At 38.6% G+C, this 27,827-nt stretch overlaps 4 protein-coding genes across 7 annotated transcripts; 3 read left to right on the plus strand and 1 right to left on the minus strand.

The window, feature by feature from the left end:
* Window positions 1-276: 276 nt before the first annotated feature.
* On the plus strand, window positions 277-10,167 carry LOC113764673 (potassium transporter 4). The gene is made up of 10 exons (XM_027308641.1): window positions 277-552; window positions 1,542-1,697; window positions 2,827-3,067; window positions 3,156-3,401; window positions 4,258-4,308; window positions 4,400-4,660; window positions 5,576-5,628; window positions 5,871-5,985; window positions 6,079-6,333; window positions 8,619-10,167. The coding sequence occupies exons 2-10, from the start codon at window positions 1,542-1,544 to the stop codon at window positions 9,704-9,706; spliced, it is 2,466 nt and encodes an 821-aa protein (XP_027164442.1). The 5' UTR covers window positions 277-552; the 3' UTR covers window positions 9,707-10,167.
* Window positions 10,168-10,393: 226 nt separating this feature from the next.
* Window positions 10,394-13,016, minus strand: LOC113766555 (inactive glucose-1-phosphate adenylyltransferase small subunit 2, chloroplastic). Its single transcript, XM_027310732.1, has 9 exons — window positions 12,856-13,016; window positions 12,336-12,645; window positions 11,947-12,207; window positions 11,606-11,779; window positions 11,377-11,483; window positions 11,161-11,275; window positions 10,913-11,011; window positions 10,719-10,844; window positions 10,394-10,565 (listed from the first exon to the last, which is right to left on the minus strand). The coding sequence occupies exons 1-9, from the start codon at window positions 13,014-13,016 to the stop codon at window positions 10,449-10,451; spliced, it is 1,470 nt and encodes a 489-aa protein (XP_027166533.1). The 3' UTR covers window positions 10,394-10,448.
* A 1,712-nt stretch (window positions 13,017-14,728) lies between these two features.
* Window positions 14,729-22,826, plus strand: LOC113767144 (poly(ADP-ribose) glycohydrolase 1-like). The gene is made up of 11 exons (XM_027311323.1): window positions 14,729-15,126; window positions 15,256-15,450; window positions 15,725-15,828; window positions 16,599-16,803; window positions 16,989-17,093; window positions 17,940-18,058; window positions 19,018-19,161; window positions 19,745-19,889; window positions 20,085-20,285; window positions 20,926-20,988; window positions 22,002-22,826. The coding sequence occupies exons 1-11, from the start codon at window positions 14,815-14,817 to the stop codon at window positions 22,146-22,148; spliced, it is 1,740 nt and encodes a 579-aa protein (XP_027167124.1). The 5' UTR covers window positions 14,729-14,814; the 3' UTR covers window positions 22,149-22,826.
* A 1,303-nt stretch (window positions 22,827-24,129) lies between these two features.
* On the plus strand, window positions 24,130-26,532 carry LOC113767145 (tyrosine--tRNA ligase, chloroplastic/mitochondrial-like). Of its 4 annotated transcripts, none has more exons than XM_027311324.1 (2): window positions 24,130-24,311; window positions 24,607-26,532. In XM_027311324.1, exon 2 carries the CDS (start codon window positions 24,814-24,816, stop codon window positions 26,386-26,388), a length of 1,575 nt encoding a protein of 524 aa, XP_027167125.1. In that variant the 5' UTR covers window positions 24,130-24,311; window positions 24,607-24,813; the 3' UTR covers window positions 26,389-26,532. The 4 variants fall into 4 exon arrangements, with proteins under 4 accessions (XP_027167125.1, XP_027167126.1, XP_027167127.1 ...); XM_027311325.1 differs by having other exon boundaries at window positions 24,800-26,532; XM_027311326.1 differs by having other exon boundaries at window positions 24,839-26,532.
* The last annotated feature ends 1,295 nt before the right edge of the window (window positions 26,533-27,827 follow it).

Raw genomic sequence — 27,827 nt, forward strand, 5'->3', positions numbered from 1 at the left:
TTTGTGGGGGGTTTTTTGCATTTAACCCTATATATATATATATGTTAGTGTAATTTTAATGTTAAAATATAAAAATGATTGGGGGATGGGAACACAAAACAGGGGCCCCCCACCGCACACTTGTTGTCATAAAAATGATCCCTCTATCCTACGCAGTACTAACGAGTAGTCAAAAACCAAACCAAAAAGAAAAGAAAAACTTAAAAAAGAGGTGAAAGTGAAATGGTGGGAGTCAGGAGCCAAATATAACTACTACTTCGTAAGATGCAGATGCAGAGGAGCAGGCGAGCAGATGTAGATGAAGCCTGACATCAATTCTCATCATCACCAATTGATAATTATTAATGTTTTCATTGGTTATATATATGTATATAGAAAAAGAGGAGAAGAGATATAGAGTTGCAGACAGTAGTATCCCTCCCTCCCTCCCAATATACAACAAGAAGTGTGTTGCTGCTACTTGTGTTGTGTTAATCAATATAGCTTGAGCCTGCCATCTTCCCCTCCTCCCTTTCCGTCGCCCATATCATCAATCCATCCCCCAATTCCGCGGTGAGTCATTTTTCCTACCCCCCCTTTTCTATTCTTACTAATTTTGGGATTTCGACGTCTCTGTTTCCTTTTTTGGCATTTCTCTCTACGTGCACCCATCGATTTAAATTTCTGCCTTTGCCAGGGGGTTGGTTGGTGGGTGGAGCTTTCTGGGGTTTCATTTTTAATTCACGTATCCCATCCCGTCTGTCTGTCTGTGGATAGTTTGTTTTGTCCTTCTCCAATCCTGGATTTTGTTCTAAGTATGTTCTTCATCAATCCTGGATTTCTCCAATCCTGTGTCTATCATCTATGCATCTATGCATATGTATTTCCACCATTTCTTCCAAAGAAAGATACGAACTTTAACTTTGTGATGACATGGATATCACTTCGCTGTTTCTCCCTTGTCATTGAGCTTTGATTGATTGATTGACAATTATTTGTTTGTGAGCTGAATGTCCACATATATTGATATGTCGTTTATGTATGCTTGTGTGATAATGGGTTCATCATTTGTTGCTACCTGAAGATTTCGTTTTTCTGTATCTAGTACTTGCTTATCTTTACAATTAATTTGGTGTTTTCCTCTAGCTTCTATGCTGGCCCAGATCGTTTTTCTGTATCTAGTACTTGCTTATCTTTACAATTAATTTGGTGTTTTCCTCTAGCTTCTATGCTGGCCCAGATCGTTTTTCTGTATCTAGTACTTGCTTATCTTTACAATTAATTTGGTGTTTTCCTCTAGCTTCTATGCTGGCCCAGATGGGTTTCATTCTGAAACGCACTATTCAATCGTTCTTGTAACTGAATTTATTTGCCTGGGACTTCTCTACATTTTGGATTAATTTAATGCTTGGAGTTTCAATTTCTGCTTTGTTCTCAGCGAAGTTTTTTGCTTGCTTGCTTGTTCAAACTCTTACTACTTCTCTTCTTTAAATAAACATTTAGCAACATCAATTGAATATAAACTTTTGAAATTGTTTGTATATAATGCTGGGTGGCAATAGATGTATACTGTTGATATTGATCGCGAGGAAGACAGTGATGATGTCATGCATCAGCAAGCAGCCAATGGAGGTCAAAACTCCAGTTGTGCTAGTGGGCCAGAGGGACGAACTGAACCAACCCAGGTGCCCAAGAGGACCAAAAATTTAGCTGCCAAGGTATTGGAACATCTGCTTTTTATTGCCTGCCTTCTTAGTTTTCTTTGTGAAACCCTTTGCTATACATGTCATACTACTGTTCTTTATTAATTTTAGTTCTTTATTGATGAGCCTGTGAGCTGTGGTTTATTTGCGGTGGGGCAAAAATAATTTCAAGGTTTTTTTTTTTTTACTTTTCTGTAGGGTGCTAATAATGTTCACACAGCAAGCAACATTTTTATTTAATCAGTAACTTTACAAAAGAGCAAAGAACCCATTAATGGCCTGCAACTCAACTTAGTAATAAACCTTTTTTTTTATTTAGTGAACTGCAAATATGTAACGCATTGAACTTTTACTTGTTTAAGTTATGGACTAAGAATTCACTTTATTATCTTATGATATATTTCCATCTAATTACTATGATAGGCTTATTGATTGTAAGTACTGTGTTTTTTGATGCTGCTTTTAGCATCACTTGTGCTATTACTGGTTTGATAAGATGTTGAGTGGTAGTGTAGGTAATATCCAGAAAAAGTAAATGTATCCTCCTAGAAAGTTGACATAAGGTGTTTTCTTTTTCTGTGCTGCAAAGATTACAAATTGCTTCACCAAGGAACAAATTTGGTGTCCGAAAAGTTATTGACAAGGAGGGTCTAAAGCATGCCTATAGTTGCTTTGACATTCTCCATTTTTAGCTAGAGGGGGACAATATCCTGTTAGCTTGGAAAAGTAGGAAAGGAAGTTATCTGTCCTAAGTTCTTATGTTCTTAATAATAACCTCAAGAATCGGGTTTCGTAAGGGTCTCTGTTTATTGTCTTAGGATGGAGGTTTGATTCGCCCTCCCTCCATTACTCCCTCGACCTTACTTCTTGCTTGCCATCGCTGCCCCTCTAAATAACCACTAAAATAAAGTCTGTTGACCTTCTGTATTACTAATTGTTTTTCCGGAGCTTTGGCTATTTAATATTTCAGGTCACCTGTAGGACATCTCTCTCTCTCTCTCTTTCTCTTTCTGCGGTGCTTATGTGCCACATATGATCACAAACAAATGCATCCTGCATCCAAGAAACTATCCACCTCGATATGAATATATCTGTACCAGCACATTTGAATTTGAACTACAAATTGATGTATGTGGACTTGCAGATTCCTTTGGCAGATCTTTCCAGAAACTTGCTTTTGGCCTACCAAAGCTTTGGGGTGGTATATGGAGATTTGAGCACTTCTCCTCTTTACGTATACAAGAGCATATTTGTTGGGAAGCTGTCAAGTCATACCAATGAGGATGCCATATTTGGTGCATTTTCTCTCATCTTTTGGACCTTAACATTGATACCTCTACTCAAATACACGCTCATACTGCTAAGTGCTGATGATAATGGTGAAGGTATATTTATCCACGTTTTTGTGAACTTTTGTCTGGATTATAGAAGGAATATGCATCTCTTTTACCAACTAGGCTCAATTACATTCAGGTGGAACATTTGCTCTTTACTCTCTGCTCTGCAGACATGCAAAGTTTAGTTTACTTCCAAATCAACAAGCAGCTGACGAGGAGTTATCCACTTATAAATATGGCCCTTCGGCTCAGCATGCATCATCTGTACCATTGAGGCGATTTCTTGAGAAACATAAGAAGTCGCGAACGGTTCTACTTCTTGTGGTATTGTTGGGGGCTTGCATGGTCATAGGTGATGGTGTAATCACTCCTGCAATTTCTGGTAGGCTAGTACATCTATAGGCATTTGTTATTTATTTATTCACTTAGTTTTGGGTTTAAGATAGCTCTAGAATTTTGTACTCCAGGTTGCTTGATGGTAGATTCTGAGTTAATCACTCAAAGCTACAATCTTACTTTAGTGGTGTATATTTCCAGATGGACTTCACTTATGAGGAAAACGATCCCTTCTTGATTTCTTTGTTTTGCACGGACATAATTATGTTCATGCCATCAATCATTGGGTATGATATAATTGTTAGAAAAGTGCTTAGAGTATGCTCCAATAACACTTTTATGACATCCGATGTCTAAATGGTTGAAGCTATAATCTAACCGTGAGAATGAAACCTACACAAATTTCCTAATTTACTTTTGGAAATGTTTGATATTCCCTACGTCCCATAATTTGAGTCATTTTTCGGAAACCAACTCTTTAAGGGAACATGTAATCATTGTGTTTGGATGAGTTGGATTTGGGTGATTTTACAATGTTATCCTCAAATTCAAAATGTGAAAGTATGAGGAACACATTGGTAGGTGGGAAAAGCTACTTTTTCAAATGGCAAAGTGGGAAAACTAATAAACTGTTGTGTTGACTTTTAGAGAGTGACTCTTATTTTGGGACATCCAAAAAAGTGAATACATAACATTAACAATGGGACGGAGGGAGTGTTTACATGTGGTACATATATATATTTTTTATCTTTTCCTTTTAGTAATACTCAACTTTTTCTCCAGTACACCTATTTGTAGTAAGGCTGTTGGAAATCATCTTGCCTGGGCTTTTGTAATTAAATTTTGTACTATATGTTTGGCCTCAGGCATATTTACTAATGGATTATGCTATCCTGTTGCAGTTCTGTCTTCTGTATCTGGAATTAAAGTTGCAGAGAACAAGTTAACTCAGGGTACATGCACATCTTTTTATTTGTCAATGATGACTATTGTTGGTCTTTCTACTTTGTTTTCTTATGGCTTTTAAACTACCTTTTTATATAGGTGAAGTTATATTGATTGTCTGTGTGATATTGGTTGGGCTCTTCGCTCTTCAGCACTGTGGTACACACAAGGTTGCTTTTCTATTTGCACCAGTTGTCGTCCTTTGGTTGATATCAATATTTGTCCTTGGGCTGTACAATGTAATACATTGGAACCCCAAAATAGTCTCTGCTCTTTCTCCACACTACATTGTTAAGTTCTTCAAGGAAACTGGCAAAGATGGATGGATATCACTTGGAGGAGTTCTCCTGGCCATTACAGGTAGCTGTAAGAGTATGTTGGTTGTTTTCTATTGTCACATTGGAAAGTTGTGACTGGTGGTTAAGCAATTTTTGTTTGTTCACCCCATTATCTTTAGGTTTAAATACATTTAGAACCCATTTTGCTGGCCAAATAACCGCTTGACCCCCTAAGATTTTGAAAAATGACAATGTCCCCTTTATTCTAAGTCATCTGTAGAAAAGAACCTCCGTGGTATTAAATACTTAATGGTGATTGTAAAGTTTGATTACTTGAGCATAAAGTTTGTCACATGCCATCCTGAGGCAATGCCTGAAATCTAGATTTTAAATCAATTGAAGTGCGAATTCAGGATAGCAAAAAGAAAACAGAAAGCTAACCAATCCATAATACAAAATTGTGACAGTGAACTGCTGCTGTAACTTGTTACCGCTCCGAGTTGGCTTCCAAAATCCAAGCAATGCCACCATAGCCCATCTCATCCCCATGGTAACAAATTTGGCTGTAAAAACACTAGAATAAGCCATCCCCCAGAACCTTAGAAACAGTCTCTTGAGCTTCAACTTTGAACAAATTCAGTAGTCAAATTCACTTGTGTACAGAACTTTGAGAGTCTTTGAGCAAGGTGGGCTGGTTGAAGTTTCAGAGTTGGGTGGGGAAGTTTGCTTTTATTCTTTTGTATTTTGTCATCATTTGGTTTTTTGAGCCTAATATACTCATTCTATTTTCTGGAGAACCCGTGTCTTTTATTTCAATAAGGGTGTATGTTTTTCCAAAACTGAACGTAATGTTAGTTTGGCTAAAACAGAGGAGAATGTAATTACTTGTTAATTTAGAGTTCAAAATGTGTCCACTTATTGTTTCTACTGCTAAAACCATGTGAATACAATCTCTTACTTGACTCTGAAAATTACTATTTTTTTGCCGGTTCAACAGGTACTGAAGCTATGTTTGCAGATCTTGGCCATTTCACTGCCAGCTCAATTCGGGTAAGTCCTATTATTTTCTTCTGGTGCTGAGTAATGAATTTTCCTTCTACATCTTGGGGGCTGGAGGGTAAGCCTCTTCAGATGTTATTGTGGTACTTCATCTTAAGATCATGGACTATCAGTCTATGCTTGGAGGAAGTATTATAACAAGCATCATGGGTTGCATAACTGAGTGTAATTTAACCACTACATCAGTGATCTTCCTTTTCACTGTGTTGGTTTTCCTGTTTTTAACTTTCCAGATAGCATTTACCTTTGTTGTATACCCTTGTCTTGTGATCCAATACATGGGCCAGGCTGCTTTTCTCTCAAAAAATATCCCATCCATTCCACGTGGTTTCTATGACTCAATACCTGGTTAGTTTTCTTCTATACAATTTGTGATTTCTCCCATAAGTTTCTGCATGAAATAAAGTTAACGTTTCATTCTGCTGGTGGTCTCTTTTGCAGGTAGCATATATTGGCCTATGTTTGTGATTGCCACTCTTGCTGCAATTGTTGCTAGTCAGGCTATTATTTCAGCTACATTTTCTATTGTTAAACAATGTAACGCACTTGGTTGTTTCCCAAGGGTCAAGGTTGTCCACACCTCAAGACACATATATGGGCAGATCTACATACCAGAAATAAATTGGATTCTCATGATTATTACCCTTGCTATAGCAATTGGATTCCAGGATACAACTACAATTGGGAATGCATACGGTAAGTTAACTAAATATATTATGCTATAGGTTATTGCATTTGATTATTACCCAATAGTTCTCTTTTTTCAAGTTCACCTGAATTTTTTTTTTTGGGGATATGTTAATAGTTGTTTAATCTTCATTATTAGTCCATCTTGATGCAATTAACAGAATTGATTTACTTGACCAAAAGAAATTGAAAAATTAACCAGAAAGGCAATTACCATTCAAAGATTTATTACATCTGATGGCAAATGAATTAAAAATTGACAAATGAGTTTGTCTGTTCAATACCTTCAGCTTTCTCCATACAGTTACATTCCCTCAAATTTAGAAATGTATAGCTAAAGCATTTTAATTTAGCCGCTTGACCATGAATGATGGTAGGGTATAGATCAACACCAACTTCCCTGCGTTCCTTTTTACTCCTGTATCAAACTACTGATATAGAAATTAAATAAAGGGTTCTGCCCTGCTGCTGGTGCTGCACTTGTCCTCTTCGTCTACCTTTCCAAAACATTCTCTCTCCTTTCTTTGGTAGGCAGAACCCTGTCCTCCTAAAAACACAGAATAATAACCCCAAAAAAAAAAGCACAGAAACAAAGAGAGAGCAGCATAAACATGTATGAAATAGTATTTACGCATGTACAAACACAATCCAGAATCTTGCATAAAATTTGTGTAGACATAGGGACACACCAGCAGAGGAAAGAACTTGCACACATCAACTTAGAACATACAAGCACTTGGAGAAACTGAAGCCCTTAGATTGGTGATTTCTGTGAGAACTGAGGCTGGGCAATGTTGGAAGTCTTGTGCAGGCCAGGGGTTTTTGGGTTTTGGGGGTTGGGGCTGGGGTGGGTTAAAGGAAATATCTGCTTATGTGAGGTGAAAGGTTTGATCTGCACTTTTGGTAAGGAAGGAGGAGCTCACTATGACGTTGGAGAGTAAATATACGACATTAGGTGGATTGAAACTGCGCATTGTTTTGTCAGAGGAGAGGGCTGTGGGGCAGCTTGAAGGCAGATTTGGGAAGGTGGAAAGACTGGGATGTGAGGGCAGGCATTAGAGTGAATGGGAGATTTGTGGTTTGGGTGGTGGTTATGGATTTGGTTTGGCAGGAGAGGGAGAGCTTTGGATTCTCGTGGTGGCATAGGATAAGGAAAAAGGATGCAGGGACAGGTGGTGATGATGGATGGATGTTGTTTTGCAGAGGTGGAACTTAGAGGGACATATTGATTTAGCCTAAGAGTTCCTTTCCCTCTCTTTTCTTTTCTTCTTCTTCTTCTTCTTTTTTTTATTTCTAAAATTGGGCGAGCAAGGTCATGCCTCTCATCTGATTTGAATTGAATAGTGTTGAGCAAGTTTTAGTTAACCAAAGACTGATGTTAAAAAATGGCAATGATGCTCACTCTTTTCCTCTCTCGTCCCTCTGTCCCCAATCCTACTATCTCCAAAATTCTCCTAACCTCTCACTTTTCCACAACTTTTTGAGCCCTTTAAGCCACTCACCAGCTGATGCTGCCACTGCCCTTCCGACTTCCTTTTCTGGATTTTGCATCTCTAGTTGTTTGTTTGCAGTGTACTATTTTTGATAAGAATGCTTATCTATTAAAGAGCATGTTTCTATTCCTAGTTTTCCATTTTTTGGGAAATTGCTCTAGCAGGATACTTATTGCTTTGGCAATAACATCAGCCTTTACCAGATATAAGGGTCTAACTGTGACATGAACGTATTAACTTGTAAAGGCAAGATGCAACATGGTGTTCTTCCTCAATCTTGTCCTTAAGAAGTGAATTTTTTTTTTATTTGTTTAGTTTGTGGTCTTTATTCTGAGTGTTGTGTTACGCCTATGAGATATCTGAACTTGTGCAAAGACACATCACAAGGAGTTTACCTTCACGGTCATGGACCAGTAAATGTGCTTTGGAATGTTACTATGAGAGATTTAAAAATGCATTTTGAAATAAGTATTCAACTAGAAAGCCTAGAACAGAAGAAGTAAGAAAATGAGATTTGGTTTTATCTCTCTGTCTCTCCCTCTCTTTCTCCAAGAAAGAAAGAATAACAGTATGAGTGAAAGTATATCTACTGACAAGCTTGTCCTATAAAGGCAACATTCATATATGTTTTTCAGGGTTCACTTTTTCTTGAGATGCATGAAGACTATATTTCATCCTCTGGTACATCTGTTATATTGGATACTCATTCTTCTTCCACAGCATGTTTAAAAATCTTTGACAATAGCTAATATTCGAGTTGTAAGTGGATTTAAGTTTTGACCTTGGGGTTTTGGTTTCCAGGCCTGGCTTGCATGACAGTCATGTTTATAACAACATTTCTCATGTCACTCGTCATAGTTTTTGTATGGCAAAGGAATCTCCTGTTTGCAGCAGCATTCCTCCTTTTCTTTTGGATCATTGAAGGTGCTTACTTGTCGGCTGCACTCATCAAAGTTCCTCAGGGTGGATGGGTCTCCCTTTTGCTCTCTGTGATATTTATGTTCATCATGTTTGTCTGGCATTATGGGACACGTAAGAAGTACAACTTTGATGTGCACAATAAAGTTCCATTGAAATGGCTGCTTGGATTGGGCCCCAGCCTTGGTATTGTTCGTGTTCCTGGGATAGGTCTGATTTACTCAGAATTGGCAACAGGAGTGCCTCCTATCTTCTCACACTTTGTGACAAATCTCCCTGCTTTTCATTCGGTATTGGTTTTTGTTTGTGTAAAATCGGTCCCCGTGCCTTATGTCTCACCTGAAGAACGCTTCCTTGTCGGCCGCATTTGTCCAAGACCGTATCGTATGTATCGCTGTATTGTCAGATATGGATATAAGGATATACAGCGAGATGATGGGAACTTTGAAAACCTGCTCATTCAAAGTATAGCAGAGTTCATCCAGATGGAAGCTGTTGAACCGCAGTTCTCAAGTTCTGATAATGCATCATTTGATGGAAGGATGGCAGTGATAAGCACCAGAAATGTGGGAACCAATTCAAGTTTAGTTGTATCTGAGCGGGATGATTCTGATGAAATTGTCTCCATCCAGAGTAGCAGATCTTTAACTCTTCAGAGTTTGAGATCAGCTTATGATGATGAGAACCCACAGATCAGGAGACGCCAAGTCAGATTTCAATTGCCAGAAAGCCCTGGCATGGATGTCTCGGTCAGGGAAGAGCTTTTGGACTTGATCCAGGCCAAGGAAGCGGGCGCGGCATATATTATGGGACACTCGTACGTGAAGGCAAGAAGGTCATCCTCGTATTTGAAAAAGCTTGTAATTGATATTGGATACTCCTTCCTTCGCAAGAATTGCAGGGGTCCTGCTGTGGCTCTAAACATTCCTCACATTAGCCTTATTGAAGTTGGCATGATATATTATGTGTAATTAATGCATCAGTTCTATTTAACAGAAGTTCCTGAATCAGTGGTTGCGATACGCTAGCACATCAGTCAAGGCTGATAAGCTTTTTGTAGCAGCATAGCTTTCAGGTCATAAATTGCTTTATGCAGCTGTGTTGGATTGTACCCAGCTTGTGTATATAATTACTTGATGTTATAGCATCATTTTGATCAGTTACACCAAAAAAATGATGGGTTAAACTCCTGATAAAGCGTCGTGCCTGTTATGCAGCTGTATACTTTTGGATTGGGAACCGAGTCGGCAAAAATGCTGAAAACTTGAGGCTAAATGATTGATTGCGAAAGATTTTATTTGGTGACTGGGGAGACTGTTGATTTGTGCTCTGGCATTGTTTCAGCTATGATTCTTGTATTCTTTTCTGTGGATTTAAAAGTCCATTCCATTAGTATTTACCTATTGATGCTGGGCTTTAATTTATTACTGTACTTGCTAGGTTCCCAAATTCAAATGTTTCATGAGGAGTGAATTTGTACACATCCTTTTGGGAACTACTCCATTATTAGAATACGCTTGTCGTTTGAGGTTGTTAAAATGGATTTGTCCTCTATTTATGTTTTTTTCTTAAGAGGAGCTCACCACTATGCATTTGAGGTTCCCAAGGGAAGCTATTTAGTCATTGTAAATGCCAACATAATATTGAAGGAAGAAGCCTGTGAGGTCTTTTTTTCCTTGGGAGGAAGTGGAGAGGACAAGATGTTGAAATTTTTCACAGAATGGTTCCATCTGAGATAATTGCCCTCTCTATGATGATGATTATGCCTTTTCTGATCACGTAGCCATTTGCTTCCTTGTCTCCCTCCTGCACATTGTCCTTATTTATGATCTGCAGCATTATATAGGAGAAGTAAATGACTGGCATTAGCAACTCTTTTGAGTCGAAAAAAACATGAATCAGTGCAGCTGGTACGCAAGTCCTGGTATTGCAGAATTGCTTCACAAATAATAGTAGTGTGTAATGATTGATTAGAAAGAGTACCAAAACATTTTTGCCAATCCTTGCATTCTTGTCGACAATAGCTTTTTTAATGACTGCACCTTCCCCAATCCCAATAGGAATGTTGCTGACACCATGATTTGCGTTAACCCCTTGAACAATACTTCCCTGCAAATGTAGTTTGTTTATTCTGACAGACACAAATACAGGTGAAAGTGAGCAAGTATTCTACTTACTGGATATGTATCAGAACCCATTATTATTGAATCCTCAATGGTTGCCCCCTCTCCGACCCTTGTTCTCATGCCAACCACCGTGCCTTTGATCTTGCACCTCTGCTCAGAAGAAATCATAAGAGCTCATTATATTGCACAAACTGTGCAGTCTGCACTATTCTGACAGTAAAAGATGCGAAATGTGGTGACTGATGCCGGTACTGCATTTGGTTTTTGTTTTGATAACTACTAAGTTTATAGTTTCTTACGCTTAGCACGCAGCCATCTCCGACCACAGAGTCGACAATGACAGCATCAGTTATCAGAGTTGGAGGCAAATGTCGAGGTAGAGTATAAAGTGGATTGTCTCTGTCGTAAAAGCTGCTGTCAGCACAAACATTTTTAACTAGTAAGTCATTTTTGTGTATATTTGATGTTTCAGCATTTGTTAAGCTCCTGGTATTGATGGATTCCAAGTTACTGACTTATGTGCAGCAGTGCTTGCATTCTTTGTGCTTTCCATATTTGCATGATAGAATGCTTCAATGCTTGTCATATCCTCCCAATACCCTTCAAACTTGTATGCGTGAATCTAGTCATTATTGCATTAACAAAGAAATTTCACCCTTAGTTAGAAGATAGAAATGCAAAAGTGTGATGCAGGTAAGGTTTTAGAATGAAAGCATGTTAGAACTTAGAATCAGCTAGACAGACCTTCATCCCCAAGGATATTGCCCCAGGCATTATTTCGCCCGTTAAATCATTCGCGGTTGGAAAATGTTCTGTGACAAGGTTTATCATCACATCTCTGTTAATCACATAAATCCCCATGCCAGGATAAATATTGTACGGGGTGGGGATATCAGTGAATGTCGCTGAATGCTGTGCCTGCAAATTAACAAGTGCAGCTGGCCTCCTTCAAAACGAAAGCATCAAAGATAATTTGATTCTAAATACTCCAAAAGATAGAAGAACTTTCAGTTTGTCAGAAAATGATAATGTCTTCAGAGGGAAGAAAAACCTATTTACACAATTGAGCAATGTAGGAAACATACCGATTCAGGATTCATCCCCGGCTCCCGGAGAAATCCAGTAACTTGGTTTTTGGAGTTCACTGTGAAAATGCCAAATCCTGGATTATCATATCTCCTGCTACCATGAACTGCTATAGTTATGTCAGCTGAGTTGTTCCGATGAGCCTCTACAAGTTTCTGGTAATTCATCTTATAGAGATGGTGTCCTGGAAGGATCAGAAACTCCAGAACTGGATACTCTTCAAGCACTGATAAGCTCCTCCTTATAGCATCAGCAGGTCCCTAGAATCAAGTCAGAAGCAGGAACACACAGATGCAAGCAAATGATCAGTGAATAGGGTGTCTAGTAACATGAAGAATTACCAAGTAATAAGAAAAGAATTGGTTATCCGCAGTGTCAAGTGCTTCACCTTGAACCAGCCCATTGCTTCAGGAGTCTGACATGCTGCAATTACTTCCACAAAGCCCTCCTTCCCCAGAGATGCTCCAGAGTAAGCTCTGGAAAGGTGGGAATTCAGAGAAGTAGAGTTAAATTGGGTAAGAGCGTATATCTTGGAAATGTTACTGTTGATGCAGTTGCTGACAACTGCATCAATCAGTCTGTAATTCCCTGCTATAGGAATGGCGCCTTCTGATCTTCGTTTTGTCAGAGGATACAGCCTGGAGGGCGATCCATCTCCAAAAACAATGGCTGCAACACTCTGCTGGACATTACAAATGCTTCAATCTCATGACATTGAGAAAGAAAAACCTTCCACAAAAATTTTGATCATCAGGTAGCAGAATAATCAAGAAAGTAATGCTCTAAGATATGCATGCCAAGAAACTCATATAGAGCAAATTAAGCAAACGATCTTGACAGAAAATAGAATAAGAAAGGGTTGAGGGAGAATAGTTTGATGAACCAAGACCTGGTTTGCAGGAGGGAACAGGGCAGCTGCATGTTCAGGATTTTGCTGCACATTTTTAACTGCCAGGCTCGGAGGAGGAGGACGAGCGGCAGGGACAGTAAGCTTCAACGCAGGCTTGGCATAGTTATAATTATGAGGAAGCTGCACAATGTTGAGATGGGAAGAAACATGAAGGGACATGACAAGAGTAATCGATGAGAGGGTACTGCAATTAACGGGCAAAGTTTTAATTTGGTTGGTTCGGCCAATGAATGACCCTTGATTCCCTTATATGTGCTGCGCCTGCATGGATTTCTGTAAATGGTGGTAGCGAGAGGAACTTGAGAGGGAAGGGTGGAATGGAATGTTTAGGTTTCTTCTTCCTCATGGATACTCCAAGTGTTGTTTGTTGGGGGGGGGGGGGGGGGTATATTCCTTCACTGACTGGCCTATAGTGCCTGGCTAAGAGGAAGTAGGAAATGATAATAATGTGAATGAAGCTGGTCTCCTCACAATTTACACTACTATTTCATTGGCGTAAAGTGTTGCAAAAAGACAAAGCAAATATATTCATCTGGCTGGTTGATTGTAGTAGTAAGCAAGTACTACAAAACTCTCTTTTTTCACAAGTGCATTGTTGTTACTTACTAGTAGCTTGAGTTGTAGTGTTAACTTTGATTCTTTTGGCGTATCTTTCTTTCCTTGTCTGAGTATTATGGTATATTATTGCATGTGTTAGAAAGGTGAACGAACCTTAACCATGCCAAATGTGACCAACTCCAACACCCCCCTCCCCCTTCCCCCAAATATCAGTAATAAGGCAACATAAGATAAAGTAGTAATTGCATGGGGTGGGGGAGAGATTTGTTGAGTGGTACGAGAGAAAGAGTGCAAGTGAAAGGCTTCGTTTCGAAATCAATCTCCCACTGCTTAATACTTGAAAAGAAAAATTATCAAATGCTTGTATTCCTCAAGTGTATCTGTCCATCTGCATTATGATAGGGATATGATAGTGTGAATCGAAGAAGGTTTGAAGATGGGGGAGGGAGGGGCATATGGTCATTGGAACCCCAACGTCAGAGAGGAGCTGTTGGGGGGTTTGCTTAGGTTGGCGATTAAGAATGAAGTGGGAGTGAAGTTAAGCATTATGATTTATGTATGTATGTATGATTATTGATACCAGCTGCTTTTTAGTCAATTGCAATGCCAGCAATAGCATGCCTTCCCCTTCCCCTGGTCGGAGTGTGTGTGTACATATGTATCCCTTCCCCTGATCGGAGTATATATATATTTATATATATATATCTCCATAAGATTGATTCAATATACAACAACTGTAAGGTTGAAATGTCGCTGCACATACATAGAGAAAAAAAGGGATAGATGATTACAAGATTTGTCTACCTTGTTTGGATTGTTAGTTTTGAAAATTTTTTTTACGTTTTCCGTGAATACATTTCTCAATCACCTTTTTACCTCACATACATCAACTCGCTACATTACATATTTCTACAAAAATTGCTAAAAATAGCAATCCAAACAGCAGTGTGCCATAACGAGGATTCTTTTGAATTGGGCATATGTTGGTTACTTTTTATTAGTTTTAAAGAAGAAAAAAAAATGTCTGTTTTCATTTATTCATAGATTGGTGTGTCTGTATTAAAGAAACACTTACAATTATTGGTAAGAATAAAGATATAGGGAACAAACAAAACAAATAAATTGAAAAGAAGAAGAAGAAGAAGAAGTCACTACTACTTACTTATATTGGTTGGTAATTAATGGATGATAATTGACCAAAAACCTTTCTTCCTTTTGCCGTGTGGGCAAAGTCAAAAGCCGTATGAGTAGTATACTAATAGGCTTTGGTGGGAATTTTTTTTTTTCCCGAAGAATTTTGGTGGGAAGTCCGTTCGAGCGAGGGAGTCTGTCTGTCTGTCTGGGAAGCACTATAATATTTCTGAAAGATGGAAGGAAGTTGTAGTAAAATTTAAATTAAATGGAGAATGATACTTCTACGGAGAAGAAGAAGAAGAAGAACTCACACGGCGGCGAGGGCGAGCTGGAGTCGGAGGATGACTTGAAGTCAATTCTGCCGTATTTACCCCTTCATCTCTGTTCCTCCTCTCTCTTCTGGCCCCCGCCTGTCGTTGTAGCTCTCAAAGCCCTCTCCCTGGGTCCCCATCACAGCAACGTCCGCTCCGGTCAACTCCTCTCCCTTGCCATCTCCGACCTCCGCAGCTCCCTCAACTATTCCTCCACCTCCCTTTCTTCCTCCGCTCTCCACGGCTACTCCCTCTTCTTCGACGACGTATGCACTTTTCTTTCCCAATCAATTCCTGTCTTTCCTTTTTTTTTTCCTTCTTTGATCAATTCTGTCTCGTATTCGTATTGTAATAACATGTCCACTGCACTTTGCTTTCCAAAAAAAAAAAAAAAGTTGATGCCTAGGGCTGATTCGGTGAGGTGGTTTGAGGAGGTTTTGCCCAAGATGGCTCTTTTGCTCTTGAATTTGCCCTCCCTTTTGGAGACCCATTATCGGCGCCACCAGCAGCAGCAGCAGCCCCTTGATAGTAATACAACTTGCCTCCGCTTGTTGGACTCCCAGCAGCCTGGCCTTGTGCTTCTCTCTCAAGTAAGAATAAGAAGCAAATTCCTTTTATACTCTTTACGGACTTCTTTTTATGCTTCTTTCTATTGGCCGTTTGTTCCTACTAGTTGTCTAGCACCAAATGTTGCTACTTTAACCGATTAAATGCCAGAACGCGTTGATTCTGTTCCATTTTTTATTGACTCTTCTTTCTCTATGCATTTTGATTCACGGAAACTTCTTTTCTTCTGCTCCTACCTTACAATTTGCATTTCTGGTTTACATTGATGGTCGTTGTGTTTGTTTTATTTCCCAACAGGAGTTGATTGCTGCTCTGCTTTCTTGCGCTTTCTTTTCTTTATTTCCTGCTGCCAATAGAGGTGCCACATGTCTCCCAACGATCAACTTTCATCATTTATTTGCGTATGTTATCATTCCATCAATCAGCATCATCATCAATTGTGCATACCCCTTCATTATTAACTACTATGCTATTTTTGCACTCTTTCTTGTCCTTGCAAACTGACACCTTTTCCCTGCCATATTCCCAGCAATGTTCTATGGGCCCTTTTTGTTCATATCAAGGACCAACCGGCTTGGGCAACCTTATTGAAATCTGATGATTTATTTTTTTCCTTCAAAACCGATGGTCACAAGGTTCCTATGGGTCTGAAGTTTCTTTGGGCTGCTTTGTTAACTGTGTGAAGACTTAGTCTTTCTTCAGTTTAGTTTTTCTATGACAACATTTTCCTGGTTTAAAGCTGGCCTTTGAGTTTTTAATTAAGCGTGTAGATCAGAAAGCATGAAGAAGAATACACTTAGTGTACTGCATGTGTGTGCTTAATTTAACATAACAAGGAAGGATTATAATGCATAAGAAGTTGACGACCTACTACTTACAGTTTCATGTCTCCATCGCATATTTTGATATGTGCACTTCAGTCATCGTGGTCGGAGCACAGTCAAACCTTGAAAGTCTAGGATAGTGGCAACTTAGAGAGAGAGAGAGAGAGAGAGAGAGAGAGAGAGGTTGGCTCTACAATCTCGAAGCTTGTGGAAGAGAAGCTATAAACTTTGGGGGTGATTGTGCATATTGTAACTTCATCAATCAAATCTAATGAGTGCTGTTGATTCTTATCTGAATTTTCAGTTCAGTCGGCAAGTGGATATATCTGATACTAATGTTGTTTCAGGTCTCTATATGGGTGTTATGAGGAGTACCAGGAAAGCAAAATAAAGTGCATTGTTCACTATTTTGAGAGGATATGCTTATGCATGCCTACGGGCAATGTCTCATTTGAGCGCAAAGTTCTTCCTTTGGATCGGAGAGCTGTTGGCATTTCTTATCCAAAGCCTGATTTCTGGAACAAATCTGATCTGCCTCTGTGCCCTTTTGAGGTATTGAATGACCAGTGATGCTATTTAACAACTCACACAAACCTTAAAGATTCTTATAAGAATAGAATAGAAAATTACATCTGATTGTGAAAAACTCCTAACCACCACATAACTTGAGAACAAATTGATGCCTACTTAAAGATTCTTATATGTGCTCCTACTAATGTCCTCACTGTTCTTTGTAGGTCCAAAGGTCTGGTTTAATTGAAGATCAGGTACGTGAAGCTTTGGAAGTGGACTTTGCAAACCAGTATTTAGGTGGTGGTGCTCTCCATCGTGGCTGTGTACAGGTGTTCTTTTTCTTTTGAAACAGCTTTGATGAATTTTTAGTTTGCTTTTAATTTCTTAATCACCCTTCATACATCTCTAGAAGTTGCATATCTGATTCCTGTTGCTAAGCTAGTTTGTAAAGCTTGTGTCTATTAGTGATGCACTTTGTGCATTACGCTTGCAACTTGTTAATGGTCTATAATCCTTTTTGTTTTCCAAATAGATATATTTTTCAGCAGTAAATTACCTGTGCTTTTCTATGGGAAGATAAGTTTTATAGTAATTTACCTTATTTGGACTTTCGTGAGAAGTTGAACACCAGATGCCTTTTGGCTCCTTCTTGGCCATTTGCCTCTACTTTTCACGCTCCCTTTCTTTCCTGCTGCCTTTTTGTGTTTCTATTGCTGCTCCACATGAGGGAGATGTTTCGGTAGCCCATATGGGCTTCCACGACATCTTTGGAAGACTCTGCCACGAACTTTATGAAACTTCAAGTTAAAGTAGTGAAGGATTACCTTGTCCCTATTAAATAAGTTTAATGAGTTCTGATTCAGATAGTAAAAAATGCTTATTGGTGTTAGAATGATTGAATGTTTGACATTTGTTATTTATTAAGTTTTTTTTTTAGGAGGGACTTTTTGGTCAGAAAGGTAGATATTTGGGCTAGGACACTTGCATGTAGCTCTATTAGGATTCTCTTCTGGTCTTTCAGTGTTTTCTTGGTTAGAACAATCTTGCATGTTTATTTGTTTGTTTTGTGATTTTCTGACTTGAACTAAGGTTACATTAGACTTTTAAATTTTTAAAGGAAGAGTTTGAGAATGATAAAAACTTTCCTGCTACTTAGTTTATAATCTTTGTCTCAGGAAGAGATCCGTTTTATGATTAACCCTGAGTTGGTGGCCGGCATGCTATTCTTGCCTTCAATGGCAGACAATGAAGCTATAGAAGTCGTTGGTACAGAAAGGTTTTCCAATTATACAGGGTGAGTATGTAAAACTGATTACTGTTGAACCATATTATTTTTGTATGGAGGCATATTGATGAATAGGAACAACGACAGCTCATTGAATTTTCACATTTATATTGAATGGAACTATCCCAGACAAGCTGCTAAAATTATGTCTTATATTAAGAATTCCATCCTGGACTACTTGAGATTTGAATGATTATGCTGTTTTTAATAGAAATTAGCAGATGAGGCCTGATTATGGTTGTAATTTGTGTTGTTATATGTAGTTATATTCAAAGTTTAAACTTGTAATTCTTGCTAAATGTTCAGCCCTTGTAATTGTTTTATGGCTGTTATTTTTAATCATGAACAAGATGAGTTATACTTGGCATCTTAGAGAACACACCAGCTCTGTATAATTTTAGGCATAATGATATCGCGGGGCTTGCTGACCTTCTTTTAGGATAATTTCTACAGTCATTTTCTAGATCCATGTGCATATTGCACAGAAAGGTTTTATTCATTAGCAACGTTAATCATTTCTTTTTTTTTTCTGGAAAAAAAAGGAGGCTGTGATTAATGCAAACATTTTGAACCTTCAAACAAAATCAAACTTGAATAATGGGTCTAGTAGGTTTCGAACCATAATGCAACGAGGTGAGTAAAATAAAATGGACGGGATGTGGGATGAGCTGATCTTGACAGCTCAATGGGCTGCAGGATAGTTTTGGTCGATTTTAGTAGCAGTTTCAGAAGCATGGATTGCACTGTCAATTTGTGCCAAAGTTAAGTAGTATACTATGAATCAGAAAAATGGAGCCAAAGAGTGTTCAGAATGGCACGCAGCGTATGATATTAGATAATCATCTGCTTGATTACTAATATCAACATGAGAATCAAGGTTTCTTTCTATATTGTACTATGATGTAAATCTTTTATTCGTTTTATTTGCAGCGGCTAGATTTAGTTTTTCGTTGGTATGATTGCTGCAGGTATGCTTCTTCATTCCGGTTTTCTGGTGACTATGTGGACCATAAGGATACTGATTCTTTAGGGAGGCGGAAGACAAGAATTATTGCCATAGATGCACTTTGTAGTCCTGGGATGAGACAGTATGGATCTGAATGCCTCCTGAGGTACATAAATTTTGTTTCTTGGTCTTTCTTGATCTATTTTGATCAGGCTATGGGACACCTAGATTTGCCTAATAGCGTGCGATTGCAGAAGTTTGTTGCTACTGGCCTCTCTATGATTTGGGATTTAGCAGATAGCTTTCTGGCATGCTAATCTACATCAGTCTGAAGTATGTTCAACGTCCAAAGTACCCAACTGCCTTACATGTTAGCAGTTGTTTAGATGGGTAGTAGGAAACTTCATTCTTTACAATTAAGTGCTCATTTTTGGGAATGAATGGTAGAGTAACTGTAACTGTATTGGTTCTTTATGATCTAATCTAAACCCATTTACCAGAAAGTACAAGGATGTGGATTAGAATGAAAAAGTCTTTGATCTAGGGTAAAGGTTGATGGAAATGAATGAATCTGGGACAGAGTATGGGTGTTATGACATCGTTTGCTCGTCATTAGGCCTTTATAATCTTTTTCCATTATTGCATTATGGTATTGTATTATCTTTCTATGTCTTAAGCATAGATGATTTAGATGGATATCTTGTGTATTAGACAAACTTCTCTAATACTTCTCTGTTTTGGATTGGCAGGGAGATTAACAAGGCATTCTGTGGCTTTTGTGATATGTCTAAGTATCAGCAGTATCAAGACTTGTTCCAATATGATGAACACTGGGAATCTGATGTTGATTTTGACGTAAAGAAATTGAGAGAACAGTTGAGAAATGATGCTATGGTGAGATTTTTTTGCAAACCCTTTTTTAGTTCTCTTTTTCTTCTCTTTGCTTAATGCGTGACTTACCTCCAACTGAACTTGAAGAATTTTTAAATGTATTAATTTGTGTAACTTTCTTAATATTGTGGAACTTTTCAGTATATGCTGCACTAACCAAATGGCTGTTTGCTTCTATTTGTCAATTTTGTTGGGTAGACTCTTGAAGGTCCCTCAACTTCATATCAAATAACTGAAGGAGCACCAGAAAATCAGCTGAATCAGTGCCTTCATAAAAAGGCATTTCAGCCTTCGCAGCATCAAGAGGAAATTGGGATTGTCACAGGGAATTGGGGTTGCGGTGCTTTTGGTGGAGATCCTCAACTTAAAGCTATTATTCAGTGGCTTGCTGCTTCTCAGGTGATGCCCTCTACAGGCTTCATTTTCAGCTTCTTTATGTTGTGCAATGCACCAAGTGTGATTAACTGATTCCATATTGGACATTATGACATTTTGCTAGGCTGGAAAGATTTATTTACTGCTTTCTGTTTTCTGTTCTAATTCTTCTTTCTCAGTCTTATATTCCTAGTAAATATTAGATATCCATGTTAATTGTCAGGTGAACCATTCTATATGTTATTTGATAATACTGAGAAAGTTGCTGAGCTATGTTGAGCTAATGTATTGTCTTGCAGAAAAAATGGATCTGTCATGATGTTGTGTTGAGTCCAAATTTATTCTGAGATAGCTTTTTGATATATGCTGCTCTTTACTTGCGTCTTCGTTTCTGTCATCATGATTGAATTCTTGAATGAATTGCAAACATGTGACTTACTAAATCTTTTCTACTGCTGTTGTAATGGAATCTGGTTTAGGAATGGATGCTTTGCCCATATCCTATTTGTGTAATACCATAATTATTTGGCATACAATATGGACATTCTTTCTCTTTCCGAAGACATCAGTTCATAGATTTCGTGCATTTTGTTATCAACTGGTTTTATTTAGTCTTCTCCTTTCAGTTCTTCTATGAATTTTCTGATATTGTCCTATGTTCCAGGCTTTAAGACCTTTCATCTTGTACCACACATTTGGTTTAGAGACATTGGAGGTGCTAGATCAGGTACTTAACTTCTTCCAGCTGTAAATGATGTTTAACGTATTGATTTGAATGTATATGGCATTTTCTCTCTTTTTTTTTTCGTTTTTCTGCTGAATAATGGATTTCTGTTTTAGGAGCACCAAAATAAGTAAAGGACAAGTGGTCTTGGTTACTTTGTCAGCTTTGAGTATGTGGCCTTAAAAAGGGATGATCTTTGGAGTATTTCTTTGTATTCAGACACTTGTTCCCTCCATCATAATTTGTTCTTCACTTCTGGGTCCCAATTCGTATTGCACTTACCTGCACAATTCTCATGTATATCCACATGCACTTGTTGTCAGCTTCTTCAAGGCCAAGCTATAAAAAGTACACGATTGACCGCTATTTGTGCATTGTTATTTCAAAAGGGGTTTCCTAAAAGTGAAGAACAAACTGTATTCTAGTCCTGCAATCTTCTTTTAGAGATGTGATCAAATGGTCAAATTGTGACTAAGTGTTTTGTCTCTTCCAAGCATTTTCTTAATGCTAATCTTGAAAGGCAAACTATCCTTTGGTTGGTTACCTTTGCCAAGGTTTAGTTTGCCCCTTTGACTCAAATTCATTTTGTCCATTTATTACCTATAGCTCAAAGATGGTTGCCATTATCTTTTGGAGTTCTTCTGTTAAATTTATTGTCATTTCTTGAACAAGGAACTTCCCTTGTTTTTAAGGTTGTGGCAGACTAAGTTCAAATTCAAAAAGTAACAAATTGGTGGTGAAGGAGCACGATTGAAACTTTACCAAATTTAGTGCCCGATGATGTGGCTGTTGCATTTCAAGTACTGAAATAATTTCTTGTCAATTGTTTATGCTGCTGAATACTGTGTCTACGCTTTGCGAATTATAGGTCTAACATGCGGCCTATTATTCATTAGATTCTTAGATGCGACTGATTGAACTTTGGACCACGTTTCATTATTTTATGGATGGACACTTTCTTTTCATGCCCATTGGTTGTTGACAATTTTCCCTTTATGTGTTTTTCACTCTTTTAGGTGACTCGCTGGATTATATCCCATGAGTGGACTGTTGGAGAACTTTGGAATATGATGGTTGAGTACGGATCCAAGAGATTAAAAGGTGAAACCAGAGTTGGCTTTTTCAGTTGGCTCCTTCCCTTGGTAGATTCCAATGATGCATGAGCTGTTGGGCATCACCTGAATCTTCATGAGATTTACTGAACATTGACCAAAATTTCTTCTTTGTTGGGCACTTTCTTGGCTTGGTGCGGCTCATATTTGATTCACCCTGGAAGACTAGCTTAGTGTAAATGCTTTCCTTTACGACTGTTAGTTGTGCTGTGGAAATATAGAATACTTGGCATAATTTTGTCCCTATAGGGTGCGCGGTCTGTGTATCTGAGGGACATTTTATTGTTCGTTAGTCACAAAATGAGATTCTGTAGAGTGAACGAGCAGAAGTGCATCTGGAGTTGCTCTGCACCAATGGTTGATTTTGTCTGACCCAAGATGACAGGATGTTCTGTTGGGGGGAGGGGGTTGCATGCATGGAGATGGAGGTTATTTCCTGCCTACTGCCTACTGCCCCGGATTTGAAACTGCTGTGGAAGCATATGTGATCAAACACTGGCTTGCAACAGCAACTCTGCCGCTATCAGAATTTGTTGGTTAGAAAGCTTTGTCTATAACCAACCTAGTTATGAGGATCTAAACCGCATTCATGTATTCCTTTCTTTCTTGTTTAGTGAACGGAGGCTCGTAGAATTCGCTGAAAGATAGGATCAGCTGTTTGGTACGACTCCTTTTGTACCTATAATTAAGTCTATACACGTTAGGATGAGGTTCAAAAGTTACCATTCATACAAGGACCATAAATTTGTCATATCTTTTACTTCCACAAAATAAAATAGGGAAAAAAATTTCTTATTACTGAAAATTGGTCTACATAAATTAGGGTTGTTCACAAATGAAGTCGCTTGCGAGTTGATTGCAAGCAGCTGGAATACGAGTTCGACCTAATCAAGTCGAGCTCGAGTTTAAAAATATTAAGATTAGTGCTCGCGAGATTGATTATATATATTTTTTATTTTAATAGTAAAATTATATATATATTTCTAATATTTTATTATTTGTTAAGAAAAATTATTATTTTATTCATTTTAAAAAAATAAAATAATAATTTTTTTTTTTTTAAGTTTAAGCTCGACTCGATCTCGAATTTGAGTTTAATTAAAGACTCGACTTGATTAGATCAAAATTCGATTCGATTCGTTTGCACTTCTAACACAAACACAAGCATTGAGTAGAGCGGGATTAATTTAATGCATGTCTAGATTTGTAAGAGGGTGGTGGATAAACTTGCCCCGATGATGACTTTAGGGGATTAATTCTCTCTTTGTGCTTGATGTTTCATGATGAACATCAATTTTTTTGTTTGGGGTGGCTTTCAGAGTTCGAGTTTGAAAATACTTTTTCCCATTCCAATGATTAAGCTATTGTAATTTTTCCCATTCCGGGGATTATATTACCTACTTATATCCTTTTTTTTTTTCTTTTTCAGTACACTTAGTAGGCCAGATGCTCTCGTACTAACTTCCCCATAATTTGAAATGTAAAAAAAAAAAAAAAAATCTAATTTGGCATCTAAAAGGGGATCAAATATTAGGCAGTTTTTTTTTCAATTTATGCACTTGATAAACAAAAAAGGAACCAAATATTAAGATTTTAGTTGAGCTAAATTTTCTTATAATTGTGGTGATAGCAAGAATCTTAAGGTATGAAAAAAAGTGTTTTGTTAAATTTTGGAAGTTGTTATTTTTTGTATGGATAATATAAATTTTTTATTGATCATGTATAGTAATGGCCCCATATGTAAATTAACAAGCTAGATCAAATATTTAATGTAACTAATATCATAATTGAGGGGCACTTTTGGTATAAACAAATCTTCTCACATCTGAAATTATTTTTTTATTGTTACTTTTTTGAATTGGATTAAATTGTTACAAGAAAATTAGTTTTAAGGGAGGTTAGTTATATGTTTAGAACCTCAGGGGAGGACAGTGAAACTATTAGAAACCTCAGGGAGGTTTCTAAAATTATCCCTATTATTATGTATCATCCCTTGCTCCGGAAACCTGCCTTTCCACTGCTGGTGCTGGAGTAGAAAACAGTCGTCCGCAGGATACCGAGTTTGCTGTCTTTTGTAGTCAGTAAGAACTGAGAAAGAATTGAGGAGACCGGTTTCCTCCGCAAACCAAAGAACTTCACCACCCCACATCTCTATCTGTGCCCTCTCTGGATTCAAGCTTTTCACAGTACCAAAACAAAATACTATTGTAAGTGGTAAGAAGCCCGCCTTCAAATCCCTTTCTTGGTTACTACTAAGCTTTTGTACCTTCTATGCCATCAGGAGTTAGTAGTAGTACAAATATATCCGAGTCCTCCATGCTGCATGTTGCCTTTTTTTTTTTTCCCCAAATCAAAGTTTGAATCTTTCTCTGTGATTTCAATTGAAATGTGTACAGCATCTTTTCGACTGGGGAGTGAGGGGTTATGGGATTTTTCCTATGGTTATAACCTTTATACATCTTCTCCTGTAATTGTTATTTATCTATTTGTCCTTTTCTTTTCATGGGAGCCTTGGAGAATTGCACATTTCCATTTTTCTGCTACAAAGGAAGGGGTTGCTCTATGGGGCTTTGTTTGTTAATTCCACATTTTGAGGCTGCTGGGTTGGCTGTTGAATGAGTAGTCTGTATTTAGCTCGAGTCTCATTTTTCAGCACTCCACTGGTGTTGGCGTTTGCTAAATTCTGATTTTTTTTTTCAAAGGATCTTTTAGTTTCATGCCCTTTTATATATATCTAGCAGCAGAAGAGATGTCTGTGGCAGCTTCGGCTGCTGCTGCTGCTGTTGGGGCTGGGGCGGTCGCCTTGTTCAGACTAAACAGGTTGCCTTCTTCCCCCTCCACCTCCTACCGCTCTTGTCTTCTTCTCAAAGGACTCCGAGCTTTTGCACCATTTCCATACCGATACCACTTCGCTTCTTATTCTACTTCTTCTTTGCTTTCACAAGAAGCAGCAGCTGTTGCTTCCCAACTTCCACGCTCACACGCCAATACCTCCTCCAATGTGGTGGAAATTCTTGAACAGAGGGGCCTGCTGGAATCTCTCACCAGCGATGGTCTCAGGTCCGTCTGCTCCTCCTCCGCCCCTAACCAACCACCTCTTCGAGTCTACTGTGGTTTTGACCCCACCGCTGATAGCCTCCACCTCGGCAATCTCCTTGGCATTATTGTCCTCTCTTGGTTCCTCCGCTGCGGTCATCGTGCTGTCGCCCTCATCGGGGGAGCCACCGGCCGCGTAGGTGACCCTTCTGGCAAGAGTTCCGAAAGGCCTGAGCTTGACCTTGAAACCCTCCATAAGAACATTTCTGGGATTTCCGCCACCATTCGCCACATTCTTAGCAGGGCTGCTCCTACCCCTGATTCTGTTTCTATCCTGAATAATTATGAGTGGTGGAAAGATGTTAGGCTGCTGGATTTCCTCAAGGATGTTGGGAGGTATGCGAGGGTGGGCACCATGATGTCCAAGGAAAGCGTCCGGAAGAGGCTTGAATCTGATCAGGGCATGAGCTACACTGAGTTCACCTACCAGATCCTCCAGGGCTATGACTTTGTCCATCTCTTTCGCCAAGAAGGAGTCTCTGTTCAGATCGGTGGCAGCGATCAATGGGGCAACATCACTGCCGGGACGGACCTTATCCGCAGAATTCTTCGCGTTGAAGGGGCAGCCTACGGACTCACATTCCCTCTCCTCCTCAAGAGTGATGGTACTAAATTTGGAAAATCAGAGGATGGTGCCATTTGGCTTTCCCCTTCCAAGTTTACCCCTTATAACTTTTACCAGTATTTCTTTTCGGTTCCTGATGATGATGTTGTCAGGTTCCTCAAGATGCTTACTTTCTTGAGCTTGGAGGAGATTGCACAGCTGGAAAGGGACATGGATACCCCTGGCTATGTTCCCAACACTGCCCAGCGTAGGCTGGCTGAGGAGGTTACTCGGTTTGTACATGGTCAAGAGGGTCTGGACGAGGCTCTCAAGGCCACTGAGGCTTTGAGGCCTGGGGCAGCTACCAAGTTGGATGCTAAAACCATTGAGGGGATTAGAGAGGATGTTCCTTCTTGTTCGCTCCCTTACGATCAGGTCCTGAGTCTGTCTCTGTTGGATCTCTCGGTTTCAAGTGGATTGCTTGAGAGTAAATCAGCAGCACGGCGTCTACTCAAGCAAGGAGGGCTTTATCTGAACAACAGTAGGGTTGACAGCGAGGCAAAAAAGATTGAGGCAAATGATATTATAGACGGAAAAGTTATTCTTTTATCTGCTGGAAAGAAGAATAAGATGGTTGTAAGAGTTTCTTGATTGCCTTTGCCTGGGATTATTTTTCATTTCTTTTACATCGCAGAACGTTCATCATTGCAAGTTTTGGATTTGTCTAGATTAAACATATGGACGTAGATTTTGGTGGAGTTAATGCTATTTGGAATATCGTTTGTTCCTCTTTTCCTTGATTATTGTATTCTATTATAGATATTACTTATCATTTCATCAGCTTCACTCTGATCTGAATTTTTTCACTATTAATCATTTATAGTGGAAGTACCTTTCGAAGGCATTCTGCAACTACTGAGATCGCTTAAGTCTCTTGTTTTTGAAATTCTCATTTTGTTTGTTATCTCAAGAAAATAGATATAGAATCAACATAGTCTGTAATTATGCACTAAGCATAGCTCAAGATGAGGAATGGGATAATCCTCAGTATTAGGTACATTTTTGTAAAGTGAAATTTGGGCCGTTGCCCGACAATTGTACAGTTTTACCTGATCAATATATATATATATCTTATTGTTTCTGGAAAAAAAAAATTATACTTCATAATGTGTAATATATCATCTATTGTTAATAAATTTTGCAACTTTCTGGGCTTCTTGGTTCACTTCACTAAATTGTATACTGCAGTGGAGACTTATGTCGATCACAGAATACCTCTTTTCTACAGCAAATATTCTCAAAGATAATAAGAGATGGAAAGAAGCATGTGCTGGGTAAAAGAGTTAAAATCTATAGCCATGCCTTTCAGTTCTTCAGAAGGGGTAACGTTGATAATTCAACTTATACAAACCTAAACTTTCCCAAGCTGCGGAGAAATTTTTAACTTGTTTTGGGCTACAATAGCTTGCGTTGTCAAAAGGAGTTTTGATTTTGAAAGCTATTGAGAATTTGGGGGTTGTGGGAAGGTATGGAACTGCAGTAAATCCCCTTTACCGACCAATTTGCCCTGCATAGCAATGGCTTTGGCTTGTCTTGTTGGTTTGTCTGTTTAAATGAGATAAAACAAATAGAAGTTTTCATTCGTGATGGTACAATAGATGTCATGTAATGGTAAACATTCAATATTCTCCCCTCCCTTTAAGGACAAAAGATTGGTGCCCTGTTTTAGCCGCATCATTTGGTGGGACAAGAAGCAAGTTTCTTTTAGTTATTATCTGAATTTATGCTCCCGGATGATTGTTGAAATGATGTGAGCCAGCTGATTCTCAGTTGAAGGATAAAAATTTGTTATGAATAGTAGTTGCTAGTTCTTCAATGGTAAAGCTTCAAATGCTAAATTAACATGCTTCAAAAAAGTTCTTATAATTCCTCTGAAGACATATTTCCTAGTATTGATAGCAAGAAACAAAAAAGCTTAATGGTCTGAAATGTTACTACAAATCTTTCCCGATATGTCTACTATGTCTGGACTTAAGACACCTCAGCCCCCGCCTCCCCAAAAAAAAAAAAAGAAAGTGTGAGGTGGTTTG

Source organism: Coffea eugenioides, chromosome 3 (assembly GCF_003713205.1).
Source record: "Coffea eugenioides isolate CCC68of chromosome 3, Ceug_1.0, whole genome shotgun sequence".
Taxonomy (NCBI): domain Eukaryota; kingdom Viridiplantae; phylum Streptophyta; class Magnoliopsida; order Gentianales; family Rubiaceae; genus Coffea; species Coffea eugenioides.